At 33.5% G+C, this 26,736-nt stretch overlaps 3 protein-coding genes across 3 annotated transcripts in view; all 3 read right to left on the reverse strand.

Annotated features, from left to right (window-relative positions):
* Positions 1-298: 298 nt before the first annotated feature.
* On the reverse strand, positions 299-4,112 carry LOC133331664 (probable cytochrome P450 12c1, mitochondrial). Its single transcript, XM_061540045.1, has 4 exons — positions 4,020-4,112; positions 3,580-3,956; positions 3,409-3,522; positions 299-1,313 (listed from the first exon to the last, which is right to left on the reverse strand). Exons 1-4 carry the CDS (start codon positions 4,110-4,112, stop codon positions 299-301), a joined length of 1,599 nt encoding a protein of 532 aa, XP_061396029.1.
* A 3,858-nt stretch (positions 4,113-7,970) lies between these two features.
* LOC133331665 (probable cytochrome P450 12c1, mitochondrial) lies at positions 7,971-10,455 on the reverse strand. The gene is made up of 4 exons (XM_061540046.1): positions 10,384-10,455; positions 9,731-10,113; positions 9,548-9,661; positions 7,971-8,973 (listed from the first exon to the last, which is right to left on the reverse strand). Exons 1-4 carry the CDS (start codon positions 10,453-10,455, stop codon positions 7,971-7,973), a joined length of 1,572 nt encoding a protein of 523 aa, XP_061396030.1.
* An 11,718-nt stretch (positions 10,456-22,173) lies between these two features.
* Positions 22,174-26,736, reverse strand: part of LOC133331666 (facilitated trehalose transporter Tret1-2 homolog) — a 31,363-nt gene continuing 26,800 nt past the window's right edge. The window contains exons 3-4 of the mRNA XM_061540047.1: positions 25,938-26,189; positions 22,174-22,740 (exon numbers count right to left, since the gene is read on the reverse strand). Of these exons, the coding sequence (XP_061396031.1) occupies positions 22,174-22,740; positions 25,938-26,189 (819 nt within the window). The remainder of the gene's footprint in view (positions 22,741-25,937; positions 26,190-26,736) is intronic.

Consider the following 26,736-nt stretch of genomic DNA (forward strand, 5'->3'; position numbering starts at 1 on the left):
CAACGAAAAGAGAGTCTTTGAGTGTCAACAATAATAAAGGAAGGTGGCGTCGGCGCTAATTCCATACTCGTTAGAATCTGCCATTTGACATTTCAATGTTGTAATATTACGGAGTATGAAGATTGTAACGAATATGGAATTCAATGCGTTTTGAAACACAATAAAAGTGTAAACGCCCAATGAAATCAATAGATTTTCTAAATTAAACAATTTTTTACTGAGCCCTTGTTCGAATACAAACCCAATTTAAATTACCCTTCCAAATTTAAACCATTCACCTTTTTTATTTCCACATATTTCACAAATCGGTAAATTTAAATTTCAATGGTATAACACATGTGTTCATAAAATAATTCTTAAATGCATTCTCCGTCGAATATTGATATTCCATTTTAAAATTCCTTACAATATTGGCCAAAGTAATTTCCAATTGCAGATCGACAATTCGCTTTCCCACACAAGAGCGAGGACCAAAACCGAATGGTAAAAATATAAATGGATTTGTATTCTTAGCCGACATATCATCCTGATTATTTGATCGCAACCATCGTTCAGGCATAAATTTCTCGGCATTGGGGAAATACCGATCCTCCTGCAGCAATAGATTTGATGTTAAAAATACATTTGTCCCCTTGGGCACCTGATAACCACTCAAACACAAATCCTGGCCCGTTGTTCGCATATTACCAGCTATCAAAGGATACGTACGCAATGATTCCTTTATGCAGGCTCGTAAGTACGGCAGATTTTTCATATTTTCCATTGTGAATTTTTCCGTGCGACCAATATTTGTTAAAATCTCTTGCCTCAATTTTTCTTGCTTCTCAGGATTTTTGGCCATACACAATAGGACAGCTGCCATAACGGATGATGTTGTATCCACCCCAGCAATTAACATATCTATGGCCATAATAATGGCAATGCGGCGATCAATTTTTATCAGCTTTTCCAAAACACTCTTACCCTCTTGGTGGTCGCCACCACCACGAGCCTCAATACGTTGCAAAGTTTCATCGACAAATTTACTACATATCAGGGTTATGCTATCCATGGCATTTTCAAAACGCCTATAGGAAGGGGTTTTGATATATCGATATATCGAGGGTTTAATGCCCAAATCGTAGAAAGCCTTGGTAAAGTGTTGTAAATGATTGAAAAGTTCCTGGGCCTCGGGCACGGCGTTCTTATTGCGTACCAAACCCAAATCTTTATCCAAAGCAATAACAGCCACCGATTCAAAAGCCAGGCGTTTTATTTCGGATAGGAAATCTTCGGGAACTTCTAGGGAGGAGGGATTGCGTATTTCACGAATTCTGGAAGAAAACAACATACGATTTATTTCAAAAGGAGCCAAAAAGTTTTTTTTTTATAGGTTCCGGAGGACTTCTGAAATACGAACAATCCTCAACAACTTCAAGCGATTATGGATGGTTTGAATGGGATCCAAAATTTGTTAATATAGAACATTTTGAGGTCTTCTTATTTTAAATATAGTCGATCAAGAGGCATTCCTATGCTAAAATATAACTTTCAAAGCTTTCTTAAAACTTTTATATAATTTTTAAACTAGCTTTCAGCTGCTAAAATATTGACATAAAGGGCTTACAAGATTCGGTACAGGTTTCAAAATAGAAGATAAAATATTCTAATTTTGAAAGATCTGAAAAAGCTCCTTTTATAACTTCTTCCGATTAAAGACGTATAGCAAGCAAATATAGAAAACCTTCTGAAGTTAGTGAAAGCTTTTCTACGGACTGAACAAGTCATTTAAAATGCATCTATTCGAAAAATATTTCAAAAGCTTTTCTATAATAATAAAATAAAAATGTAGCGATTTTGTCTTTTCTACAAAATAAAGATTTTCAAAGTTCTTTCTTACTTGGATTACCTTCAAAAGCTCGTCTATATATAAAATACTTTTAAAAGCTTTTTCAATAAAAAAACACCATTACAAGTTGTATATACTTTTGATGTTTTAAAAAGCTCTTCTATAGACAAAAGAACTTAAAAAGCTCTTCTAAAAGAAGAACACCATTAAAAATTCATCCATCTATAGTTAGAAACGATCTTTAGAAGATTTTTCTACAAGAAGGAAACCTTCAAAGCTCGTATATATTCGAAAGCTTTTTACATTTAAAGACATTCAAAGTTCTGCCAAAATTAACAACATTAAAAGCTCTTCTCAAATCAATCTGAAGCTTTTCTAAATATAGGCTGTTCTTTTAATTATTTTTTTAGGTATTGAATACCTTCTAAAGCTTTTTTCTACATATCGAAGCTCTACAAAGGACTTAAGCTATGGTTAGAAGTTCTTCTACAAGAAGGATACATTCAAATGACCGTCTATATTCAAAGGATTTTCTATATGTTAAGGACATCCAAAGTTCTCAAGAAAAACCCGCAACATTAAAAGTTATTCTCAAAGCAATCTGAAGCTTTTCTAAATATAGATTTAAGATTTTCTCCACACAAAACAATCTGTAGAGCTTTTCAATAATTAAATAGAAGACCTTTTGAGGATTTATTTTTTGCTCATAGAACATCTGCAAAAGCTCTTTAATATCACGAAGATTTTCTAAAATCTATACCATACATGAAATTCTATACTTCGAGATCTTCTATATGATCCCTTCCAAAGTTCTCCTATTAATAGAATACCTTTTGGAAAATGTTTTCGGCTCATATTAAACCCGCAAAAGCTCTTCAATATGATGAAGATTTTCTAAACCTTTATTCCATATATATAGTACATTGGAAACATCTTCTATACTTCCAGATCTTAGATACAGTACCTTCTAAATTTTTTCTATAGATAAATACCGCTCATAAGCTTTTATCGCTCATAAGCTTCCTATCTACGTCCTATATACGTATTCCTACACATCCATTATTCGGAAGAATTCCATTTAAAAATCTTTAATTTTTTAAGTAAAGTCCTACAAAAGCTATTCTAAGCTAATAATACACTCAACAAATAGTCTATACTTAGGAGACCCCCAAAAGCCCATATATAGATGATCTTCGAAGGTTTTTTTGTAGGTATTAGAATATAAATATACAAAGCTCTTCTACAGACAGATGTCGTTCATAAGCATTTGTCTTTCTATAGAGAAAGACCATCTCAAGCGTTTCTATATAAAGACGGCATTCAACCTGAAGTTCCTTCGGAAGCTCTTTTATAGATATTAGACTGTCATAAACCCTTCTACCAACATTGGACCTTTAAGATATCGCCAATGAACACAGAATATAGTTCAAGATCATCGAAAGCTCTACTTTAGTCACTAAAATTCTCAGATGCTATTCGGTAGCTATAAGACTTTCCGATTCATTTAACCTTGGCCTTTAAATGCTCTCCTATCTTTATAAAATTTATAAAAATATTAAAAAGTATCCACCATATTTTACCTCTCAATAAAATCATTATTCACTTTTTGTGTTGGATTTATGTACAACACCGTATTCCTAGGCTGCATCAGGACCGGATTGACAGCATGACGAAATTTACCCCATTGAGGGCCACTGTAACAACAAAAGAAAAATTTAATATTTTTCCTTCCAAAATCCTCCTGAACTTACTTGGCGGCAACACCCAAATTCCCCTCGTCATATAGGCCATCCTTTCTAGCCAGACGATATTCGAAAACAATTTCATTACCCGGTCTCGATGGATATGGTCCTTCGGTACGAAAAATCTTTTCATAATCATTTAAATTGAACGTGATTAAATTGGTATTTTGACCAAACATTCCCGGCAGTAGATAGATGTCGCCATAACGTCGACGACACTCCTGCATAAACTCAGTAAAGGGCATGTCGTGAAAATCTCCGCCGCGCATAAAACCTCTAATCATTTGAAATTTACTTGGACCCGGTATTGAGCTGAAGGGTTTTGCCTCCTGCCATTCTTCGGCCAAGGTGCTGGTATAGGAGTTATCCAGGGGGATTGCCGAGGGCTGGAAGTATGCATGCACACACATTTTGAAAATAATTATGGTGTTCTGCCCATGAATCCTTACCTTAACATTGACCGCTGTAGAGTATTTGACATAATTCCATATAGTATTGAAATCACTACGTCGTAGTTGGGTTCCACTTAGCCTCGATAACATTTTAGATTTTATTTTCCTATTATTTTTTTTTTACAACTTGCCTTGACCAAGCGAAAACAATGACTGCCTTATAAAATCTGGTGAATGCATCCACTTCGATGGGCAGAGATATCAAAATTAATCTCACTCTCTTTTTTAAGTGTATGGCCCCGGGTTGAGCATCTGTTCGAAAAAAAACTGGAGGTAGTAAATTTGTGCTAATAAATTCGCAAGTCATCAGTGTTGGGTACACAAAAAGCTACGGCACCCTACAAGTGGTATATTACAATACATAGAAATGTATTTCAAGCCGACCACATTAGTTGACATATTTGGGAATCTTTTGCAAAATACTCATCTGAAAAATAGCGATAATTATAGCCCATAAAAAATAACGACCCCCAAAGGTCGCCTAGACCTAAAGAAAAAAATGTTCATCAAGCTTATCAGTTATTAAATTAAATTCGATAATGGCCATAAGTGCGCACTCGGACAATCAATTATCAAATTTAACATGAATGTCAGAATTTGCACTATGGGAAGGAAATTCTGTGAGAAATTCTTCCATTAAAAATTGGCTCTTCTGAGTGAGGATTATTTCAAAATAATCGCTTTTTAATGCTATAAAATATTGATACGCTTCAGAAGGCATCCTTTCTACAGAGTAGCTTTTGAAGTGTTTTTCCCTAAAAAAGCTTCTAAGGGTCTTCTAATTTACAAAAGTTTTTCTAACTAAAAGGGAATGCTTCTGAAGTACTGCCATCTTTGACAAAGCTTCTGAAGATCTTTAAAAAACTTTTAAGGGTCTTCTCACTTTAAAAAGAAAGCTTTGAAGTTTTGCTTCCTTTGGAAAAGATTTCAGATACGATCTGTAGAACACCTATCTAAGGTTTACAATTTATGTAAGAGCTTACGTAGGTCTTCTACTCTATAGAAGAGCTTTTGAGCTTTTATCCAAAGGTCTCCTAACTACAATGGGAAGCTCTGTTACTTTGGAAGAGCTTCTGAGAGGTTTACCAAAGATACGATCTGTAGCAAGCCTATCTAAGGTTTTGAATTTATATAAGAGCTTACGTAGGTCTTTTATTCTTTAGAAGAGCTTTTGAAGACATTTTCTATTATTTTTATCATTGGAAATGCTCTATATGAAAATAACTTCAGATGGATCTTATATATAGAAGACATGTCTCAGATCTTAAATCGACATAAGAGCATTCGATGGTTTTCTATATATACGATACCCTACACAACATCCACGGAAATCAAACTTTTTGTGGTTTTTTATTCTGAGCTTGGGCAATATTTCGCGATATTTGCAACCTCTTGACCGACTAGGAATCATCCAGTACAGCCCTTAGAATTAGTTGTCCCGATTCCCTTCACCGTGGGTTGTGTTGTGATGTTCGGCTTTCAATTGTGGCCTATAGATCGACTCGAAAAAAAAACACAAAAAATTGAGTTTTCGGTCCACTGCATCCAATATTATTATCTGATCATCACCGAAAATTATAGGCGTTATCCTTGACCATACCTCGATCCTCATGGAAAATTTCAAAGTGATTAGAGGTATATTTCCGCCTCTAGTGTTGTAATATCTGAGTATTTAAGCACCTGTAAATATTTAAGTGTAACTCCCACATCCATGTACATACGGCGATATAATTGGTATCAATTTAAAGGTCAACCACTCCTCTTGGATATACTGTCAACTTCTCGGGTATATGTCCTCCAGGAGTAAATATATACGCCATAGAATACAAATTTTGTAATTTTTCACACAAAAGTCAGGGTCTATTTGAACCGCTAAATATTGACCGAGCTTTATCAAAACATGCATGCTTATTCGATGGCCCGATGGCCTTCTCCATGTAAAATTTCGGAATGTTTGGGCCATAATTGCGGCCTCTGGAGCGACCAGAAAAACCTACAAAAATTAAGTATTTGGTCCATTTCAGTCCCTAAATATTAACCGATCTTTACCAAAAACAATAGGGGTCTTCAGTGGCCAGAACCCATCCTACATGCAAAATTTCGTGAAGATTGGTCCATAACTGTGGCCTGTATCGTGTTTACAAATAATAATGGACGGATAGACGGACACACATGTCTAGATCGACTTAGCTAGACGAGATGTGACGATCGATGTATTTAAAGGTGGGTCTAGGACCAATATTTCGCGGCGTTACAAACTCTTGGGGCTGCACAAAGCTATAATTCCCTGACAGCATAGTTGTGTAGGATATAATGATGGATATATAGAAAATCTTTAGAAAAAATTTATATTTCTAGAAAAGTTTTCGAAGATAAGTTTTAGAAAAAAAAATCGTATGAATGTCTTATATTCATTTATATATCCAAAGGCCTGGAATATTTAGGAAAACTTCAGAATACTTTAGGTATTCCAGAGGCAAAATGCCTTTGCGCAGTTCTTCTGAAGACAAAAGACCTTATTCACATTTACTACTACTTTATTCAGTCCTTCCGGAATCAAAAGCCCCCCTTCGCCTCTTTTCGATAAAATACATTCGACAGGCAGAATGCATACATTCCGTCTTCTATATATGGAAAACCCTCTTTCGGGTCCTCTACAGATAAAATAACTTCTTTGGAGACTTAATAATTTTTTCCGGCCCTTTGGAATTATCAGATCTACTTCAGATCTTTCAGAGACGAACTGTAATACTCAACATAAAATACTGAAGGTATTCATTAGCTTTTATAGAGACAAAGCTTTCTTCTGTAAATAGAAGGTCTTTTTCAGATTTCTCTTTTGGAGTCAGAAGACATGCCCAAGGCCTTCAAGAGCTAGAGAACCTTTTTTGGTTCTTCAGTAGACAGAAGATATTCTTCAGCCCTCTTAAAGCCCGAATACCTTCTACAGAGAACGAGCGAGAAAATCTTCTTCCGGTTTTCTGAGGACAAAAATTATTTTTTAGAGCCAGAAGACCATTTCCGGCTCTTCAATGGACAGAAGACCTTCTTCCGTCCTTTGAAATCATCAGATCTACTTCAGATTTTTCAGAGACGAACTATAATATTCATCATAGAAAACCGAAGACCTTTAAAGAGAAAAGAACTTTCTTCTGGGAAAAGAAGTCCATTTTAGATATTTCTTTTTGAGTCAGAAGACATTCCCATGGCCTTCAAGAGCCAGAAGACCTCTTTCGGTTATTCAGTGGACAGAATATCCAGCCCTTTTAAGGCCACAATACTTTCTTCGGCGAGAATATCATTTACTGGTCTTCTGAGGACAGAAGTTATTTTATAGAACCAGAAGGCTATCAGAAGACTCAGCTCTTCGAGGGACAAGAGCCTATCTTCATCTATTTTGAGAAAAATAGGATATTTTTAGGTCTTTTGGAAACATAATACCTTAATCGTTTTTTTTTTTTGTAGAGATAGACTACTTCTAGTCAGAGGATCTTCATAAACTATTCTGGATACAGAATACTTTCTTCAAATGTTCTAGAGTCGGAGCTCTTCTTGAGCAAAAAGACGACCTCTAATTCTATCAAAGGTAAAAAACCTTTAGAGACTCATTCCTAGACAGGATACTTTCCTCAGGTCTATTCTAGAGATAGAGAAATTTCTTTAGCTCCACTTGAGTCAGAAAACTTTCTTCGTCTCTTCTGAAGATAGAAGACCTACGTTAGATCCTCGATCGACAGAAGAATCTGTTCTTTTGGAGTCAGAAGACCTTTTCCAGTCTTTCCTAACACATAATACCCTCTTCCCTTCATATAGACGCAGAATACCTTCTTCGACCCTTCTATTTATAGGAGATCTTCTGCAGGTAACTTTTTTTATAAGGTTTACACATTTAAATAATTTTTGGTAATTTTTAGGTTATGTTTTATTTATTTATTCCGGAAAAAATCCTCAAGGCAAATCGGTAAATTTAAATTTCAACGGTATTACACAGGCATTCATAAAAAAATTCTGAAAAGCATTCTCCGTCGAATATTGAAATTCCATGTTAAAATTGCGAACAATATTCGCCAATGTTATTTCCAGCTGCAAATCGACAATACGCTTTCCCACACAAGAACGTGGACCAAATCCGAAAGGTAAAAATATAAATGGATTGGTGGCCTTAAGTTTATCCGATTCTTGGGAACGTAACCATCTCTCGGGTATAAATTCATCGGGTTGGGAAAAATAACATACATCCTTCAACAACATATTTGAGGTTAGAAAAACATGAGTTCCCTTCGGTACTTGATAACCACTTAAACACAAATCCATTGCGGTGGTTCGCATATTACCAAAAATCAAAGGATACAGGCGCATAGCTTCTTTAATACAGGCTCTCAAATACGGTAAGTTTTTCATATTTTCCATAGAGAATTTTCCGTTTCGTCCAATTGCGTTTAAAATCTCTGCTCTCAGTTTCTTCTGTTTCTCGGGATTTGTGGCAAGACATAGCAAAGCAGCCGACATAATTGTCGATGTTGGATCCACCCCAAACATCAGCATATCCACCGACATAATTGTGGCAATTTTACGATCGATTTTGATTAATTTTTCCAACACACTTTTGCCCTCTTCTTCACCATGACTCTCAATCCTCTGCAATGTTTCTTCGACATATTTACAACAAATATTCGTAATCGTATCCATGGATTTTTCAAATTTCCTATAGGTGGGCGTTTTTATGTATCTATGTATGGATGGTTTAATACCCAATTCATAGAGGGAGGTGTTGAATGTTTGTAAGTTATCGAACAGCTCTTGGGCTTCTGGTAGTGTAACCTGATTTCGTACCAATCCCAGTTCTTTATCCAAAGCAATAACGGCCACCGATTCGAAGGCTAGACGTTTTATTTCCCTTAGGAAATCTTCGGGAACTTCTAACGTGGTGGGATTGCGGATTTCACGGATTCTACAAAGAGGAAAATAGAAAATTGTTAATAAGGGACCCAAAATATATTCTAGAGATTGAGAAAAATTAAAAAAAAAATCTTTACCCAAAAAACGACATGGGCAAGAGTTGGAAAACGTCCTTCCCCCTCGAAAGGAACTGAAAAAGGTCTTTCGTCTTTAGAAGAGCTATAGAGGACATGAGGATGGTCTTCTGTCTCCAGAAGAGGTCCTGTAGTTCTCTAGTACAGCTGAAGAAGATCTTCTGTCAACAAGAGAGATTAAGTTTGAATTCCCGGAACTTAAGGAGGATATAGTCTTCAGAAGAGCAAAAGAAGGTCTTAGGTCTATAGATGACCTGAAAATGTATTTTGCTACAGGAGATCTGAAGAAGAATTCCGGAAAGCTTATACGAGATCTGAGTATAGAATTTTTTCTGTAAAGGGCAACGGCAATATTTTAATATTTTATTTATTATACAAGAGAATGTTCTAAGGATAGAGGATCTTCGCTGTCTATCTATTTATAGATCATATCTCTCTCTATATTATATATTTATAGCTCTCATTAAATGCCAATATCCGTAGCAGTCTTACCTCTCAATAAAATCATTATTAACTTTTTGTGTTGGCTCGATGTACAATACAGTATTCCTTGGCTGCATGAGAACAGGATTTACGGCATGACGAAATCTCGACCATTGGGCGCCACTACAAAAAACAAACAAAAACACATGTATTAACTTTAATAATTTTCCAAAATTCTTCCTTCTCTCATACTTTCCTGCCACTCCCAAATTCTCAGCATCATAGAGACCCGCCTCGGTACGCTGCAAACGATAATCGAATATAATTTCATTACCCGGCCTTACAGGAAATGGTCCTTCGGTGCGAAATATCTTTTCATGATCATTTAAATTGAAGGTTATTAAATTTTGTTGTTTTCCAAGCATGCCAGGCATTAAATACAAATCACCATAACGTTCACGACATTGGCGGAGAACGGAGTCGAAAGATTTCTTGTGGAAATCTCCACCGGGCATAAAATCACGTATTAATTGATATTTTGTTGGTCCTGGTATTGAATTGAAGGGAGATGCCTGTTGCCATTCTTTTTCGAGGGTTGTTGTGTAGGAGTTGTCGAATGAATAGGGATTGTTGACCTGGGGCAGTGCGGGAGAAGAAGGAAGTAGGTGTTATTACATAGATTAGATACATCAGTTACGACCAATTGTAATTTATTACGTATTAAGAAGGGAAGTTATTGAATTTAATGCATTTCGATTTTAGTCTCGGAACCCATTTTATTTTCTATTTTCCGATCGAAGTGTGAAATCTAATCGATTGGATTTTAAATACGAAAAAGATCTCCCACGGGGGTCTTCTCTAAATTCCGCTTCTATTTATTTTTTTATTGTTTAGCGTCTCATTACCTTTGTATTGGTGACGGTGGCAGAATATAGCCTGCAAATAACTTGCCGAGATTTTATTAGATTTGATAACATTATTCAATTCAATTGTTTTTATTGTTTATATTCCGCAATTGTTTCCACACTTAAAATGCAGCAGAATTGCGAACGTACTGATCGTGAGTAGCGTTCTCAGAAATTGCGGGATGGACAAAAGCTTTTGTTGAAATCAATGAGATAATAAATATATATTAAGGGGTATTTAGACTTCAAAACTTGTCTCGTTAGCTGAATGGTTTTCATATTTATGAAGGTCGTGTGGCAATAGAAATAGTTCTGAATGCTGACGAAATATAGAATATCGTTTGGAGAACCCTATTTAAAAGTCAACCTACTACCTACCTACCCACATCAGATCTTCTGCAGTTAAAAACACAACTTCGTGATTACAGATTCATATACTTCATTGGGAATGGAAAAAACCTGATTCGGAACTGCATCAGTGTCTCATCATGGACTTTTGCCGATTAAAGTCCTGATAATGTTATTATATTTATAGAATTTCTCAGGATTGTTTGAAGGCCACAGAAGATCGTAGGATGATTTCTAAGAGATAAGAAAAATATTCTATCAAAATAAGACATCAAGATGGCCCTCCTCCTGTAGAAGGACTTCTATTTTGTCAATAGAAGACCTCAACCTATTTTATAGTATATCGAAGGTTTTAGTACAGTTGGATGACCTCTGGATCATTTTCTATCAATGAAAGACATCACGATAGTCTAGTGTGGATTTGATTCACATGGGAGATGTGGATTTGAAATATTCAATATTAGAAGTGCTCTGAACAGCTTATAGATTAAACTCATGTGAGGATCAATAACATATTATAATCATTCCCGAGTTTATTCCCGTAAAAAATTTCCATAATAAATCCTTTCATCCTTTCAGTGAACCCGCCATGGACTTTTGTCGATTCAAGTTTATAGAAGTTCTCTGAATAATTTATAGCCTGCATAATGCATAATCAACAGAAGACTTCAAAATATTTTATAGTCTATCGAAGGTCGAAGCTGTATGTCTATAAAAACCTTAGTGTATTGTTATTATCTAGGAATGACTCCATGGCTTATTTTTTACCTGTGAAAGACCTCAGAATGGTTTCCTATCTATAGAAGAGCTCACAATAGTTTTTTCGTTATTTGAGGCCTTAGAAGTCCTTGTTTATAGAATAAGACAAAACGCTTCAAAATAATTATAAATCTATAGAAAATCTTACTGTGATATTTTATCTCAAGACGACTTCAGGATAGTTTCTTATAAAAAATGCGATAGATAACAAAAAACTTCATCCAGGTTTTTTTAGCAAAAAAAAAAAAAAAAAAAAAAAAAAAAAATGGAAATATTTCCCTATCTCTCGAAGATCTTTAGATGCAGTAGGTACCATTAAGGTCTGATATAAGAATTAGATTACAATAAATATATGAGCCTAGGTCCTATGTAAAAAAATAATTATTAGTGGCATTAAGTCAGGATTTTGAGTGCAACGTTGGATTTGGAGTTTAGATCGTTGAGCACCACAAAAAATACAAATTTTTGTATTAATACTTTTTCAACGTCATGGTGACCTGAATTTAGAGTTTCAGAATTAGTTTATAATAAATGCATGTAGTTAAGTCCCATGTAAAGCACTACAATTCTTGGCTGCATTAAGTCAGTATTTACTGCATAACCGAATTTATATTGTTGGGCGCCACTTCAAATACTAAAATTTTGTATTAATATTTTTCAACGCTATGGTGACCTGAATTTAGAAATACCTGGCAAGTTTGGAGAACAGCAGAATTTAATTAACTTCGATTTAAATGACAATGAAAAGATTTTTTTCGAATCGAAGGACCATATCTCATAGGCCAGGGCAATGAAAATATATATTTTGCCGTTTAAAGTGGAAATACGAGGATTAAATTCTTCAGTCCATAAAATATCCAGTGGTAATGTTTTGTCTGTAGTTATAAATATATAGACGACTGTTTAGAGATATTTTCTGCCTAAAAGACCCTCTGAAGGACATGTGAGAATAAATTAATTTTTGTGAGCCTTTAGGTATGCATAAAAGTTTTCCTGATAGCCAAGTATATTTGCAAGAACTTATTAAGGTCTTCTGAAAATAGAAGATATATTGGAGGAAGCCTTTGCTATCTAGAGAATGCCTTTTTTATCAATAAATTTGATTAGAAACCCTGCCCTGACCTATAGATGAAATTCAGCAGAAATTAGTGCTATAGAAAAAAAAAAACAGTCTTTTGTTAAGTGATTATTTATACCCTAAAGCCTAAGGCGCCGAAGGACAGTATATGAGGGGGGATACATAAATGCTTTAGAAAATATATATTTTTTGTAGTGGCGCCCAATGGGATGTCGTAAATTTAGCATCGCCTCCCCAATGATATATAATTGATTTGAATGAGTTTGTATATCCTGCAGCCTAAAGTTTCGGTCTGTTTGTCTAGGATATTTGGTATTGAAAATAAGATAAATCCGACCAAATAGTGGTATTTATACCCGCAAAACTATGTTGTTAGGGTATTACAGCTTTGTGCAACCCCAAGAGTTTGTAACGTTGCGAAATATTGGTCCTAGATCCACCTTTAAGTATACCGATCATATCTCGACTAACTGAGTCGATCTAGACATATGTGTCCATCTATCCATTATAATTTGTAAACACGATACAGGCTACAGTTATGGAGGAATCTTAACGAAATTTTGCATATAGGATGGGTTCTGGGCAAAGTAGACTCCTATTGTTTTTGGTAATTATCGCTTATTATTTAGGGGATGAAATGGACCAACAACTTTATTTTTGTCTGTTTTTCTGGGAGCTTGGTTGGCCTTTAAATTGATAGCAATTATATTGTTGTATGTATTCGGATGTGGGAATTATACTAAAAAATTTACAGAGGTCTATGTGTTTTGATATTGTTCAGTATTATTATTACTCACTAGAGGGTGGAAATGTCGCGCTTTTCGCTTTGAAATTTAAAATGAACTTCCGGTTATGGTCAAGGACGACGTCTATACTTTTCGTTGATTTTGAGATGAAATTTAGGGGATGCCATGAACCGACAACTTTATTTTTGTCAGATTTTTTAGTCGCCCTAGAGGCCATTATTGCGTGCAGAACATCACATATTCTACACGGTGGAGGGGACCTGACCAAATACTTAGAACGCCTGTTTAGATGATGATCGGTCAATATCCCGAGAGCCAAATCAACTAAAACCTAAAGTGACCAAATTTTTTATACCATTCACCACACTGTGGTACAGGGTATTATGTCTTAGTGTATATGTTTGTAACAGGTAAAATGAAACGAGATAGACACATGGTTCCTTTTGAGAATATGCATAGAATCACTTTCTGAGTCGATTTATGCATGTCCGTCCGTCCGTCCGTCCGTCTGTAGATGTTAAATTGTAAACAAAGTACAGGTCGCATTTATGATCCGATTTGCATGAAATTTGGCACAAGTCATTTATTTGGCCCAAGGACAAACCCTATTGGGAAAAATCGGTTCAGATTTAGATATAGCTCCCATATATATTTTCGTCCGATTTAAGGTAAATGGGACACCAAAGTCCCTCTACATCTTTCGATTAGCATGAAATTTGGCATAGAGTACTGAATTAGGTCCAGAACGATGTGTGCCATGTTTCGAGAAAATCGGTTCGGATTTAGATATAACTCCCATATATAGGTTCGTCCGATTTAAGGTAAATGGGACACCAAAGTCCCTCTACATCTTTCGATTAGCATGAAATTTGGCATATAGTACTGAATTAGGTCCAGAACGATGTGTGCCATGTTTCGAGAAAATCGGTTCGGATTTAGATATAACTCCCATATATAGGTTCGTCCGATTTAAGGTAAATGGGGCACCAAAGTCCCTCTATATACTTCGATTTGCATGAAATTTGGCATAGAGTACTGAATTAGGTCCAGAATGATGTGTGCCAAGTTTCGAGAAAATCGGTTCAGATTTAGATATAGCTCCCATATATAGTTTCGTCTGATTTAAAGTAAATGGTGCATCAAAGTCCCTATATATCATTCGATTTGCACGAAATTTGGCACAGCGTACTGAATTAAGTCTAGAATGATGTGTGCTAAGTTTCGGAAAAATCGGTTCTGGTTTCGATATAGCTCCCACATATACATATATATTCGTCCGATTTTACATCAATGGTGCACCAACCTTCTAATGTTTGTCCGATTAACACCATTTTTTGCACAACGTATCAAGTTGAGATTTGAATAACGTTATTGCGTTTTGTTGAAATTGATGTAGATGCTGTCATAGCTTCCATATGTATTTCGTATGGATGTCTGAATGAAATTAAAATTTTAACAGTGCGGCGACCGAATAGCGTGTATGCCCGAATGAAATTAAATTTATCATAGGTTGCAGAAAGACTTGCTTATGTTCCTTGGAGGGTATACATACAATATACCCAAAGTGAGGAAGGGTGTCATATAGGCGGCCCAGTCCGACTTTACTGCTTTCCTTACTGGTTTTTTTATGGCCTAAACATTCAAATCCGAAAACAAGATTTGGAAAATATGCCAGGGTTAAGAAGTGTACCTGTTGACCAATAATCGGTCAAGATGTCAAAGGTGGAAATATAGCGAAATATTGCCCTGGGCCCTGGTCTTTAGTGTTTCTTTTTTTGAGAATAAAAACATATTTCACAAAAGAAAGATGTCCAATTAGCGTTTACAGTTGGAAGATTTTTGACTGTCTTCTAAGATGTTCTTAAGAAGGTATACGATTTACTTATCCCGAAATTATTGCAAACTCATTCTCCCCTCATCAACAATAAAATTACAACTCTTCGCATGTCATTCTCAATAATCACATTTATTTACAGGCGTCTATTGTACATAGTTATGTATGTATGCCATATACATACTTATATTTATATATTTGCATTGATATTGAATATTTCATTTTCATATTTATTTCAATTGTGTTATACATTGTTATTATCAAATTAATATATTTTTTACATTTTAAATGTAAAACAAAACAAATTTACAAATGTAATTTTATAAATGATATCTAGTCGTTTATAGTTTTTTTATTATTTTCATATATATATATATATATATATATTTTATTTTTATATTTTATTATTAATATTTTTATTGTGGGATTACAACAAATTGATGTTATTATTTTTACTACAAATTGTAAACCATGGCTGTATTTTATTTTTTATATATTTTAGTTGGATTACAATTTGTATTAGGATTTGAAATTGTTGTGTTATTATTTTTTTTTTGGAATTATTTTTATAAAAATTAAAAGACCCAAAACAATCTACAGGTGGGGTGTTTTTTTTTAACTGATATTAAGTTCATTTTGTTTGTTTTTTTAATTCTACGATTTGCCATACTAACTAAAAGTGTTGAGTTAATTTAAAGAACATATTTATGTATTATATTTATTGCCAAAAAGAAATTGCTCACATTAATTAGGGTAATGCAAATTAAATTATTTGAAGAAAATATTAAAAATAACGAAAAATTAATAAGGATTTCAAATAGTAATGGAGTTCGATTACTGAAATTAAGGAATGTTTTTATACCCTCCGCCTAATGGCTAATGAGGGTAGTGTATGAACTTTGCTACGGCGAAAATGTGATTTGGTCTTATATCCCATATTTCTTTGGACCAAATCCGTTTCAGACAATTTGAAGTCGATTTTCAAATTTCCGTCCGTTTGTCTGGCTGGTGCACATGCTAACTCTCGAAAGGAGTAACCGATTTCATCCAGGAGTAACCAACTTTGCACATCGTAATCAGTCCACTCATTCTGGTACCTACCACACAATGTTATATTCCATATTTCATAAAACTAATCATGAAACTCAAATTCCATATTGTAGCTTTCATATGACACCACTTTCATTTAAATACCAGCAATACGTACAAAGTTATAGCAAAAAGATATGTGGTATGAAATTTTTATAAACTCGTCGTCAGCGCCATCTATTGTTGGATATGATCCAAATCAGACAAGCGTATAACTTTTGAACGGATAATCGTAGCACTATGAAAATGGTGTCATATGTCTTAAATGCGTAAAGATACAGAAATAATTATTATTTTATTATTATTAATTTTAGAACATATAATATCCGATAGTATCAACGATTTTTTGACAGAGTTAACAGAAAATTACAGTTTTCGGAGATTCTTCATAACTCTGGAACGCGTAACGATACAGAGAGAAATCAGACGCATAATACCTTCGTTGTAAATGGGTTTAATGAAGTTTAACCCGAGTTGCCACTGTAACTGAAAAGTGAAAAATCATTTTTTAAAACCAAATTTCATATTCTATAACACGGAATTTTATCAATTAATTTAATTCAAAATTCACCTGTTTACAATTCTACCCTTCATATGACACCACTTTCATTTTAATGTCTGCAATAAGAAAAAAGTTTTGGTGAAAAGAAATAAGGTACGCATATTTTAAAATCGAGTCACCAGCGCCATCTATTGATGAACATGATTCAAATTAGAAACATAAGTTTTTTAAGTCCTGCTTACAAAGAGCATAACTTTTGAACGGATAATCGTATATCTACGAAATTGGTGTCATATGAAAGCGTAAATAGTTTGCATTATTACAACCAGCAAATAATATAACAAAAATATTAATTTGGAAAGTTAAAGAAAACTTCAGTACTACATTTCATATTTAAAAATTAAAATTGTTGTTATTCTACAAGAAAGTATACAATTGTACCTTTCATATAACACCAACTTTATTTAAATATCTACAGTAGGTCAAAAGTTGTAGGAAAAAGAAATGAGATTTAAATTTTAGCATAATCAATTCTCTAATCTACCCATTCAATAGATGGCGCTGACGTCAAGTTTTTGCCATTGCTGTCAAATTTCGAAACATATCATCTGTATTGTAGATTCATAACTTTGGAATAAATAGGGGGGGGGGGGGGGTATTGATGAAATAAGAGAGAAAGCAGAGGCTGCTATTACAAAGACACAAAAGTATAACGAGTCCATACAAAAGTCCATGGAAAAGGGTTATAGAGTCAGCTCATTCAAAATAGGAGATTTCGTAGTAATAAAGAATGTAGACACAACAATAGGAGTTAACAAAAAGCTTTTGCCAAAATTTAAGGGTCCTTATGTCATAACCAAGGTGCTGCCAAATGATAGATACGTAGTCAAAGACATCGAAAATTGTCAGATCACCCAAATTCCTTATGATGGAGTGATCGAAGCTTGTAACATAAGATTGTGGAAGACGGATGAACCGGATGAAAGCACCCAGAGCTGCTCTGACCCACATTGTACATAGTGTATATATATTAGCCTAAGTAGTTTAAGTTTTTAACATACTCATATCAAATATATTAATCCCTAGAATAAGTAATTTAACCCCAAGTGACCGGGGCGGTCACTATTGTCAGGTTGGCCGAGCTGTAGTAGAATAGAATAAGGAACCCAGCTATTGTGAATAATAACCGAATTAGTTTGTAGAGAATACCAAATACTTACGATCATTTAAATAACCGCTTATGTATACTAGATTTAAGAACAATGGATGATGAAATAAAGAAAGGACGCCATTCTGTATTGAGCGACCGAAAAGACAACAATACAGACATTAATAGCTTAGGATGGATATATACTATCCGAGAGTATCAAAGATTTTTTGACAGAGTTGCCATGTTAACAGAAAATTAAATTTTTCTGGAATCCTTCATAACGGATAGCTTACAATATATTCATTGTAATTAGTTTTAAAGTGGATTTACCGGGGTTGCCACTGTAAGAGAAAAGTGAAAAGCCATTCTTTAAATCCAATTTCATATTTAATAACAGGACATTTTATAAATTTATTTAATTAAAATTTAAGTATACACCATTTTCATTTCAATATCTGCGATACAAAAAAAAAAAAAGAAATGAGGTACGCATATTTTAAGATCGCGTCGTCAGCGCCATCTATTAATGGACATGATTCAAATCAGACACAAAATGTCAAAATATATGAGGCTTAAATTTTGAATGATGGTTGTTGGGATCTACTATGGCGATGACGACATGTGTTTGTGATCTTAGCGGAAAATCACAGACATTTTAGATTCCCCTGTCACCAGCGCCATCTATTGACGGGAATCATGCACATCAGTTATTGAAGACCATTTGCATTTTAACGAAATTTGTGTCGTCGGAAAGCGTAAATATGGCCCACAAAATTTAAAAATTTTTTTTTTTTTTTTGAAAAATATAAAATTATACATTTAACATGACTCCAATATTTATTTAAATTTCTGCAGTAGGCCCAAAGTTATAGGAAACACAAACGAGGTTTAAATTTTGCATAATCGATTTTTGGATCTACCATTTAATACCACTGAATTAATCTTCCATTTATAAAAAATCCCACACAAAAGTCCTTCTAATTCATTGAACGTCTTTAAAGGGTTATTATGTCCGTAAAAAGGCCTTTGGAAAGATGTTCGGTTCATAGAAGAATTCTAAACTATTTTAAAATTCAAGGAAATCTCATATGACAGAGTTATTTTATAGTCTCTGAAGATTATTAAGGAGGCAATTTTTAAAGCTTTCCTTAATGGGTTATTATTTCTAAAGTCTTCTCTCTAAGACTACCAGTCTACAAAAGCTTCTTTCTCTTTAAGTGAAATAAATAATAATTTTTTTAATAAAAAATATTCAAACCAATAAAAACAACTGAAAATATTTATGTGTGGTGTATAAAATATAAAATTTATTTAATTAAAATATTATTTTTTTTTTCTGTAATAATAATAATTTTCTTTAAAAATAATATATAAAAACATTAATTAATGATGATGTGATTTTTCTTTTTGATTTTATTTATTTTAACATAATAATAATTATAATAATAGTAAAAATTAATTAAAAATAAATATGTGTATATGCATATAAAAAATAAAACAATTGAATTTTTAAGAGACATTTGTATTGTATCATTACATGTAAACAAAATGCAAGAGTTGCGGTTGCTTGTTGTTGTGTTTTTTTTTGGGCTTGTACTTAAGTTAAAACAAATACAAGATAAAAACAAATTTTAGATATTTTTTCTGCTATTGACAAAATGAAAATTATTTTTTTAATTTAAATTATTTGTATACATTTTTGTAATAAAGAAAAATTCTGCTATTGACAAAATGAAAATTAATTTTTGTTATAATTTAATTAATTATTTTTTTTAATATAATAAAGAAACAAATTCGTTCAAATGCTATGCGTAATTGTGTTTGTTTGTTTTTTTAATAGATGCAATTTATAAATATAAATTAATATTGCTTGTTTTTAGGTGTGTTGTTGTTGTGCTTTAAAAAATTTGCAAAAAATAAAGTGTGGATAATTAAAAAAATAAAAAGTCTTTTAACATTTAAAAACAAAAGTTATAATAATAATATTGAAGTAATTTTGTTTTAAATAAAATAAACCAAAAGAGAGAGGACACAGAAGGGTTAAAAAAATAAATGTGCGTTATATGTGTGCCTTTTAAAAAAGGATTGTATTTGGGTTTAAAAAAATTATATTTTTTTAAACAAAAAAAAAAAAAAATCAAATCATATTTTCATAAATTTTACTTTCGAAAATTAATGAAATATTTTTTATTTTTTGTATGTATGAAATATTATAAAAAAATTAAAAAAAATAAAATATTTTTCTTTAAAAAATATCAAAAATATTTTTCAATACCATTTTTTCATTTTTTGGAATAAAAAATAATTTATTTTTTTTTAAGAAAATATTTCAAAATTGTTTTTTAAATAAATATTTCAAAATTTTTTGAATTATTAAGAAATATATTTTAAAATTTTTATTAAAAAAACATTTAAAAATATTAAAATAAAACAGACCTCAAGAGACCTAAGACATTTTTTGTAGAAAATGAGAACTCAAGTACCTGACTCATTTTTTTCTATAGAAAAACAGACCTCAGGAGACCTTAATATTTTTTTTTCTATAGAAAAAACACAACTCAGGAGACTTGAGGAATTTGTTTCCATAGAAAAAATAGACCTCAGTAGACCTGAGAAATTTTTTTTCTATAGAAAAACAGACCTCAGTAGACCTAATGAGTTTTTTCTATAGAAAAACAGACCTCAGGACACCTGACCGATTTTTTTCTATAGAAGAGCAGACCTCAGGTGACCTGAGGAATTTTTTTGTATAGAAAACCAGACCTCAGGAGACCAGACGATTTTTTTTTTGTGTAGAAAAACAGATCTCAGGAGACCTGATGAATTTTTTTCTATAGAAAAACAGACTTCAGGAGACTTTACGAATTTTTTCTATAGAAAAACAGTCCTCATGAGACCTGAGGATTTTTTTTCTATAGAAAAACACAACTCAGGAGACCTGAGAACTATTTTCAATTTAAAAAAAAATAAAAAATGTTTTTTGAATGTTTTTTAAAGAAACTAAATATTTTGAATTTGTTAGAAAAAATATTTTTTTTAAATATAATTTTTTCAAACCCATAGCGTTCGTAAAAAGTTTAAAAAAGAGTGTTAATAACTTATTTTGTTTTGCATTATTCTTCAAACATACTTGAATTTTTCGAAACGATTTCGAAAAATTATTTCAGTCTTTTGTTGTTTGAGGTTAGGTTTATTTATTTTTAACATATAAACGGATTACATGGAGCAACAATTTCTCGATTTTTTTTTTTTTTTTTTTTTTTGATTTAAACATTTGAATTACAAAAAAAGAAGCACACACACATATTAATAATCAAAAAGGACATGGAGGTCCATTAGAGCAACCTTTAAAAGAAAATTTATAGGTCCTTATAAAAAATATAATTTTTTAAAATAAATGGACCTCCTCCTTGAAAAAAAAAAAAAAAAATATAAAAAAACACAACAAAAATTAGGGATAGGGGGAAGCGAACAATAAGCAAATAATTTTGAGTTAATAACATTATTTTTTGATTTCTTTTGTTGTTTTAGAATAACATTCATTAATTTAATTTACTTAATATAAATATTTGTTTTTGTTGTTGTAATATATATAAACAAAAATACACAATATTACAATGAATGAATTATAACTATTGTTTGCAAGACAATTTTTTCCGGATTTCTTTTTTAATCTACTGTGAGGAGGCGGGCGGGACATACTAATAAATATTGCATAAAATCGGACGCCATCTATTGGGTATACATAAAGATTACACACACATATATCTATATATATAGAGGCAGAGACATATACATTCTTTAAGAATGAGAGAGCATATTGTTGTTGTTGATTTTTTTCAAATACTTTTTTCCGGGTGTTAAATATTTTTTCTTAAAAATAAAGTTTTTTTTTCATTTGGGTGGGGATAGAAATATGTAAGGATTTGTTTTTGTTGTTTTAGGTGGTGGTGTTGGTGTAATATATATAAATTCTTTAACTTAACAGCTAAATATACTTAAATATCTGTGTGTAATCAAATACAAAAAAATAGTGTGTTTTGGAAAAAGAAGAAAAAAAATATTTGAAAATTTAAAATATTTTGTAATTTTTAAATTTCAAATATATTTCCTCTTTTTCCAAAACCCTTGACAACAATTTATTTTACTAAAAAACAAAACTTAAGCATGTCTTTTTCTTTACAAAAACCCCAAAAGCAGCTCTCTTTCTTTTGTTCTTTCATTCTTCAACACTTCTCTCCTTCTTTACATCCATTATTTCATTCCTTTATCTCCTTCTCCTCCTTAAATAGCATTACCATTCGATTGATTTTGATTCGGCTTCTTACCCTCCAATTCTTCTTGGATTTCATTTAAACTTTTACCCTTAGTTTCGGGTACAAAGACAAATACAAAGATAGCACCGACAACAGTAATACCAGCGAACAGCCAAAATGTTTGACCACTACCCAATGCTTCTTTGAGGTTAACAAATGTCTTGGTGACAATGAAAGCCAAAACCCAATTTGATGTACCAGCAATGGAACCAGCAACACCTTTAATATCCGAAGCGAAGAGTTCACCCATCATCAACCATGGAACGGGTCCAAAACCAATAGAGAACATAATAATGAATACACACAAACTGCAGACGGGTAACCAGCCAAGACTTTCAACGCTATCACCATTTTCTTTCATATAGAAGTATACGCCCATGGCAATTGTGGAGAGAGCCATAACGCAAGCGGAGGCCAAGAGCAGGAGACGGCGACCCAATTTATCAACAACCATGACGGAAACGAAGGTGGCAATCACTTGCATAATACCAACAACAATTGTCGAGAGATTGGCATCAATACCAGTATCAGCATCCTGTAGATTGAAAACGAAAATAAAAAATTAGTTTCCAGAAATTATTTAAAAATGTTAGGTTATTACAACTCTATAAAGATGGATTTCAAAGAAGATAGGACAATTGATACGTAAGCAATTTCCAACAGATGGATTTTCCTCTGTTGTTACGATATCATAACAACAGAGAGAACAATATTAAACGTTTTTAATGCTATATCTTAAGCTTATAACATGAAAATACATATTTTGAGTGCAGGCCTCTAATTTTATTTACATTTTATTCACACATTTTCGCGTATTGGCGTTTTTATTCTTAACATGCCTCTGTTAACCTTGATTCCCCCTGGATATTTTTTCATAAACTATTTTGCCAAAATGCATTTTGTCGAGTCTTTACGGTTTCTATGTCTTTGTGGATTTATTAAAAGGGGGGAATTCATATCCTGAGATCCCTATTTCCTGGCATTTTGTTGTTTATCTAACTAGAGAACCCTAGTATACTTTAGAAAATTAGGGTGTTGTAGTTCACAAACGAGATTAACTTTGCAGGGTTCTTTAGATCAATAATTGCACACCGTTGTCACTGTACTAACATTCTGCCTATACCTAGAGGGAGAAACACATACGAGGATTCAGGCCTGGTATATTAAGTTGGCTTTGTATAAAATGTCTGTTTATAAAGGAATATCGGAGTAAAAACTTGATTTTGGACGCCGCTATACTTTGTTATTTTACAATAATAATGACAGCTTAATATGCCAAGCCTCAAGATCTTTTAGGTGTTTCCCACAGAAGTAATCTTGAAATTTACTTTCCTAACGTTCTCGAACAACCGATGGTTCTCTAAACGTCCATGATTTTCTAGCTTACAAATGCTTCAGGCTTTTTAAGACTGTTCATAATTACTAAGTATACTAACTGTATCTATCCTAATAATGATTCATGTTTGTAAGGCCTTTATAAATCTACCCAACATCAATATTCAAGCTCACAATAGTTTCGTACCCTAACTTATAAACGTTATTCCCAACAGTTAGAGATTCACAGTTTACAAGATTCCCTATCTTAATACAGACTTCCTTAGTTTTCAATGACGGAAGGAGATCCCTATTGTCCGACATTAACTTGTTTATCTAACTACAGATCCCCACCTTACTTCCAATAATTAGGGTTTTATAAGCTCCGTTCCTGAACCTAAAATAATCTACTAATTTTACAAGTTTTGCAACTTTTTACTCGAAAACCGTTCCTGAACCCACAAAAAAACATTGAAACAAAACAAAATGGCATTCTCATACAAAGGTGTTTAAATATGCAGAGTTCTCAAGATCAATACGTGTATACAGTTGATCACAGTACTAACAATTTTTACCATAGCTTAGAAATTTACTTTTCCAACTTTGGTTCGCTAGGTGGCTAAGACCCTAGATTTCCTAGGACACTAATGCTCATTGAAGCTGAACATAATCCTGATAATGTTCCGCGCTCGTCAGGCCATCACAAATTTCACCCAGACTACAAAGACCCCCAAACTTGTAATATATCCGATGTTTGCAACTATTTTCCTCTTTCAATAAAGTTCCATAGCTTGATCAAAATTCCTTAGCTCAATCCTTGGACGCTTGAGATTTATGGATGCCGGAAAATTCTATATGGAGCCTCAGTTATCTAGAAAATCTGGTAATCACGCTGGCTATCGCTAATGAACTGTGAATTCTCCACATGCATAAAAATGCTTGAGAGTTCTGAAACCCTAACTCCTCAGGGGAATCCGTTCAGTGGTGTTTAAAGCTAATTCAGGATAACTTTAACGAGGAACGAACGACTGAACGATTTTATACACCTCCGTACAGCCATAAACAAAACTAATAACATCAGTTTTGAAATCGGCAGCATAATAGTGTTGGCCAACAGATACTACTATGGTCTGAGTAAGCAACTCAAAAGTAAGGCCACCTCTCGCCAGTCCAAACGCACACTCTACAAGACGCTGATATTACCCGTGCTGTTGTATGGATCTGAAGCATGGCTAATTGCGCAAGCAGATGAGGTAGCTCTTGCAGTGTTTTAGAGAAAAATTATCTGAGCCATACCATCTATTTTCGGACATCGACATAGTCAGACGGATCGAGCTGCAGCGACTACGTTGGCTAGGTCATGTTGTGAGAGTGGATTCCCCCATTCGGCATATAAAAGCCATCCAAGTGATGGTTCACGCAGAAGGGGAAGGCCACGAGTCCGATGGAAAGATCAAGTAGAAGACAACATCTCGGAACATGATCTTTCAAATTGAATAAGATGCGCACAAGACAGACGCGTTTGGAAATCTTTTTTAAGCTCAGCTTATGGAAAATCGTTCTCTAGAATTCTATACCTTATCAGGTCCTATAATTCCATTCTTTATCAGGAATCCCTAGAGCACCAAGGATTCCTAAAGCGTCAAGCTTTTCATTGCATAGCTAACCAAGACTCCAAATCTACCATGAATCCATTTTTTCCCATGTTATTTACGAAGATTCTCTTGCTAGCCAAATTTACACGAACACTACAATAGTATAGATTACAAGGTCTCCTATGCTCACAGATATTATTTAGTCCAGTAAGACTTCCTAAGTTGTCGTGAATGTACTTTAATGAGGTTTTCTGGTACATAAGTTATTCCTGCCATGCCATGATTTGATAACTCGTCAAAGTTCTCCAAAGTTCGTTTACCTATACATTTTTTTCTTCACATTAAATTAGTGTCTGACCCGTTGAGATTCCTTCTTATATGAAGGTTCCCTAGATCGCAAATATTTTTCAGGCCAGATTCTTGAAATTCTAAGCTAGCGAGGATCGCTTCTTCTCAACTTTCCATAACTTGTAATAAATTTCTAGGTATCTTAGTGTATTATAAATTCATGACTTATTAAGTCTCCCTTGGTTAACCGAGCTTCAGCAAGGCTCCCTAGTTCCCAATAATTCTTACAATCTCCTATTCAGGCTCTATCGAGATTACCATGATAACCTATATTTTTTAATTCATTCATATAAAAATGATCTCGTTTAAAACTTTCCTCTTATTCAGTGGGTTTATTCGTTTACCCTGCACTCCAATATTTCTTCTTATCACCAAAATGAATCACACTCCGGTATCAGTTAATCTATGGCAAACTCTCCCTCTTTCTCTCTCCCTTCATCCTTCTTAAATTATTTACAACTTCTTGCGAACTTACCTTGAAAATATCAGTGGAATAGAAGATGACGGCATTAATACCGCACAGCTGTTGGAAGAACATCAAACCCAAACTGATGCACAAAGCCTTAATGGTGACGCGACGTGTCAAAGCACTACCAATCGAGACGGGATTTTCTTTGATTTTACGTTCGGTTTCTTTCAACTCTTCAATTTCCATTTTGTAATCGTATTCCTTGCCACGCAACCATTGAATCGATTTAATAGCACTTTCGTTCTTATTTTTAGAAACCTGTAAGGAGAAGAAGAAGTTTTATTAGAAGTTTTAATAATGGGAATAGTGAAGAGATTTTTAATAAAGCTATGATTAAAAAAGCAAGGTCCAAAGCTAGAAAATTCCCTATGACGAACCTTCGGAAACCTTTAGTTCTTTAACGATCCGCTGATCACCAAAACTCCCTAAGTAGTTCTAGTACGACAAAAGAGTCCATGAATCCCAATATCCCTAAGGTTTGTTAGGTCACCAACGTTCCATGAACAGAACACTGCCACCAACTCGCTACACGCTTCCATTTACTTCTAAAAGTTTCGAACCTCTCCACAGATTTCAACGTTTTTAATATATGACGAAGCTCCCTCGATCTAATACCAAGATATCGAAATAAAAATAGCTTCCCCAAGGGCAATATAATTGCTATGCTCTTCAAAGAATCCTCAAGTCATCGTGAATCTCCAACTCAATTCCTTCAAAATTTCCAATTGGGCGCCAGTCTCTTCCTCAGTTCAACCAAATCTTTTCATGATACCTTCCCTAACTTAATAGCCATTTAAATTCTTCA

This window comes from Musca vetustissima, unplaced genomic scaffold (genome assembly GCF_032173495.1).
Source record: "Musca vetustissima isolate MV318-11 ecotype Yass unplaced genomic scaffold, APGP_CSIRO_Mvet_v1 utg188506, whole genome shotgun sequence".
Lineage (NCBI taxonomy): Eukaryota > Metazoa > Arthropoda > Insecta > Diptera > Muscidae > Musca > Musca vetustissima.

Coding starts and splice junctions, on each gene's coding strand:
- LOC133331664 (XM_061540045.1), bottom strand. CDS start 4,112: ATGTTATCGAGGCTAAGTGGAACCCAACTACGACGTAGTGATTTCAAT. Junction 3,957..4,019: donor CTACAGCGGTCAATGTTAAG/GTAAGGATTCAT, acceptor GCATACTTCCAG/CCCTCGGCAATCCCCCTGGA. Junction 1,314..3,408: donor AATAATGATTTTATTGAGAG/GTAAAATATGGT, acceptor GTTTTCTTCCAG/AATTCGTGAAATACGCAATC.
- LOC133331665 (XM_061540046.1), bottom strand. CDS start 10,455: ATGTTATCAAATCTAATAAAATCTCGGCAAGTTATTTGCAGGCTATAT. Junction 10,114..10,383: donor CCACCGTCACCAATACAAAG/GTAATGAGACGC, acceptor GCACTGCCCCAG/GTCAACAATCCCTATTCATT. Junction 8,974..9,547: donor AATAATGATTTTATTGAGAG/GTAAGACTGCTA, acceptor TCCTCTTTGTAG/AATCCGTGAAATCCGCAATC.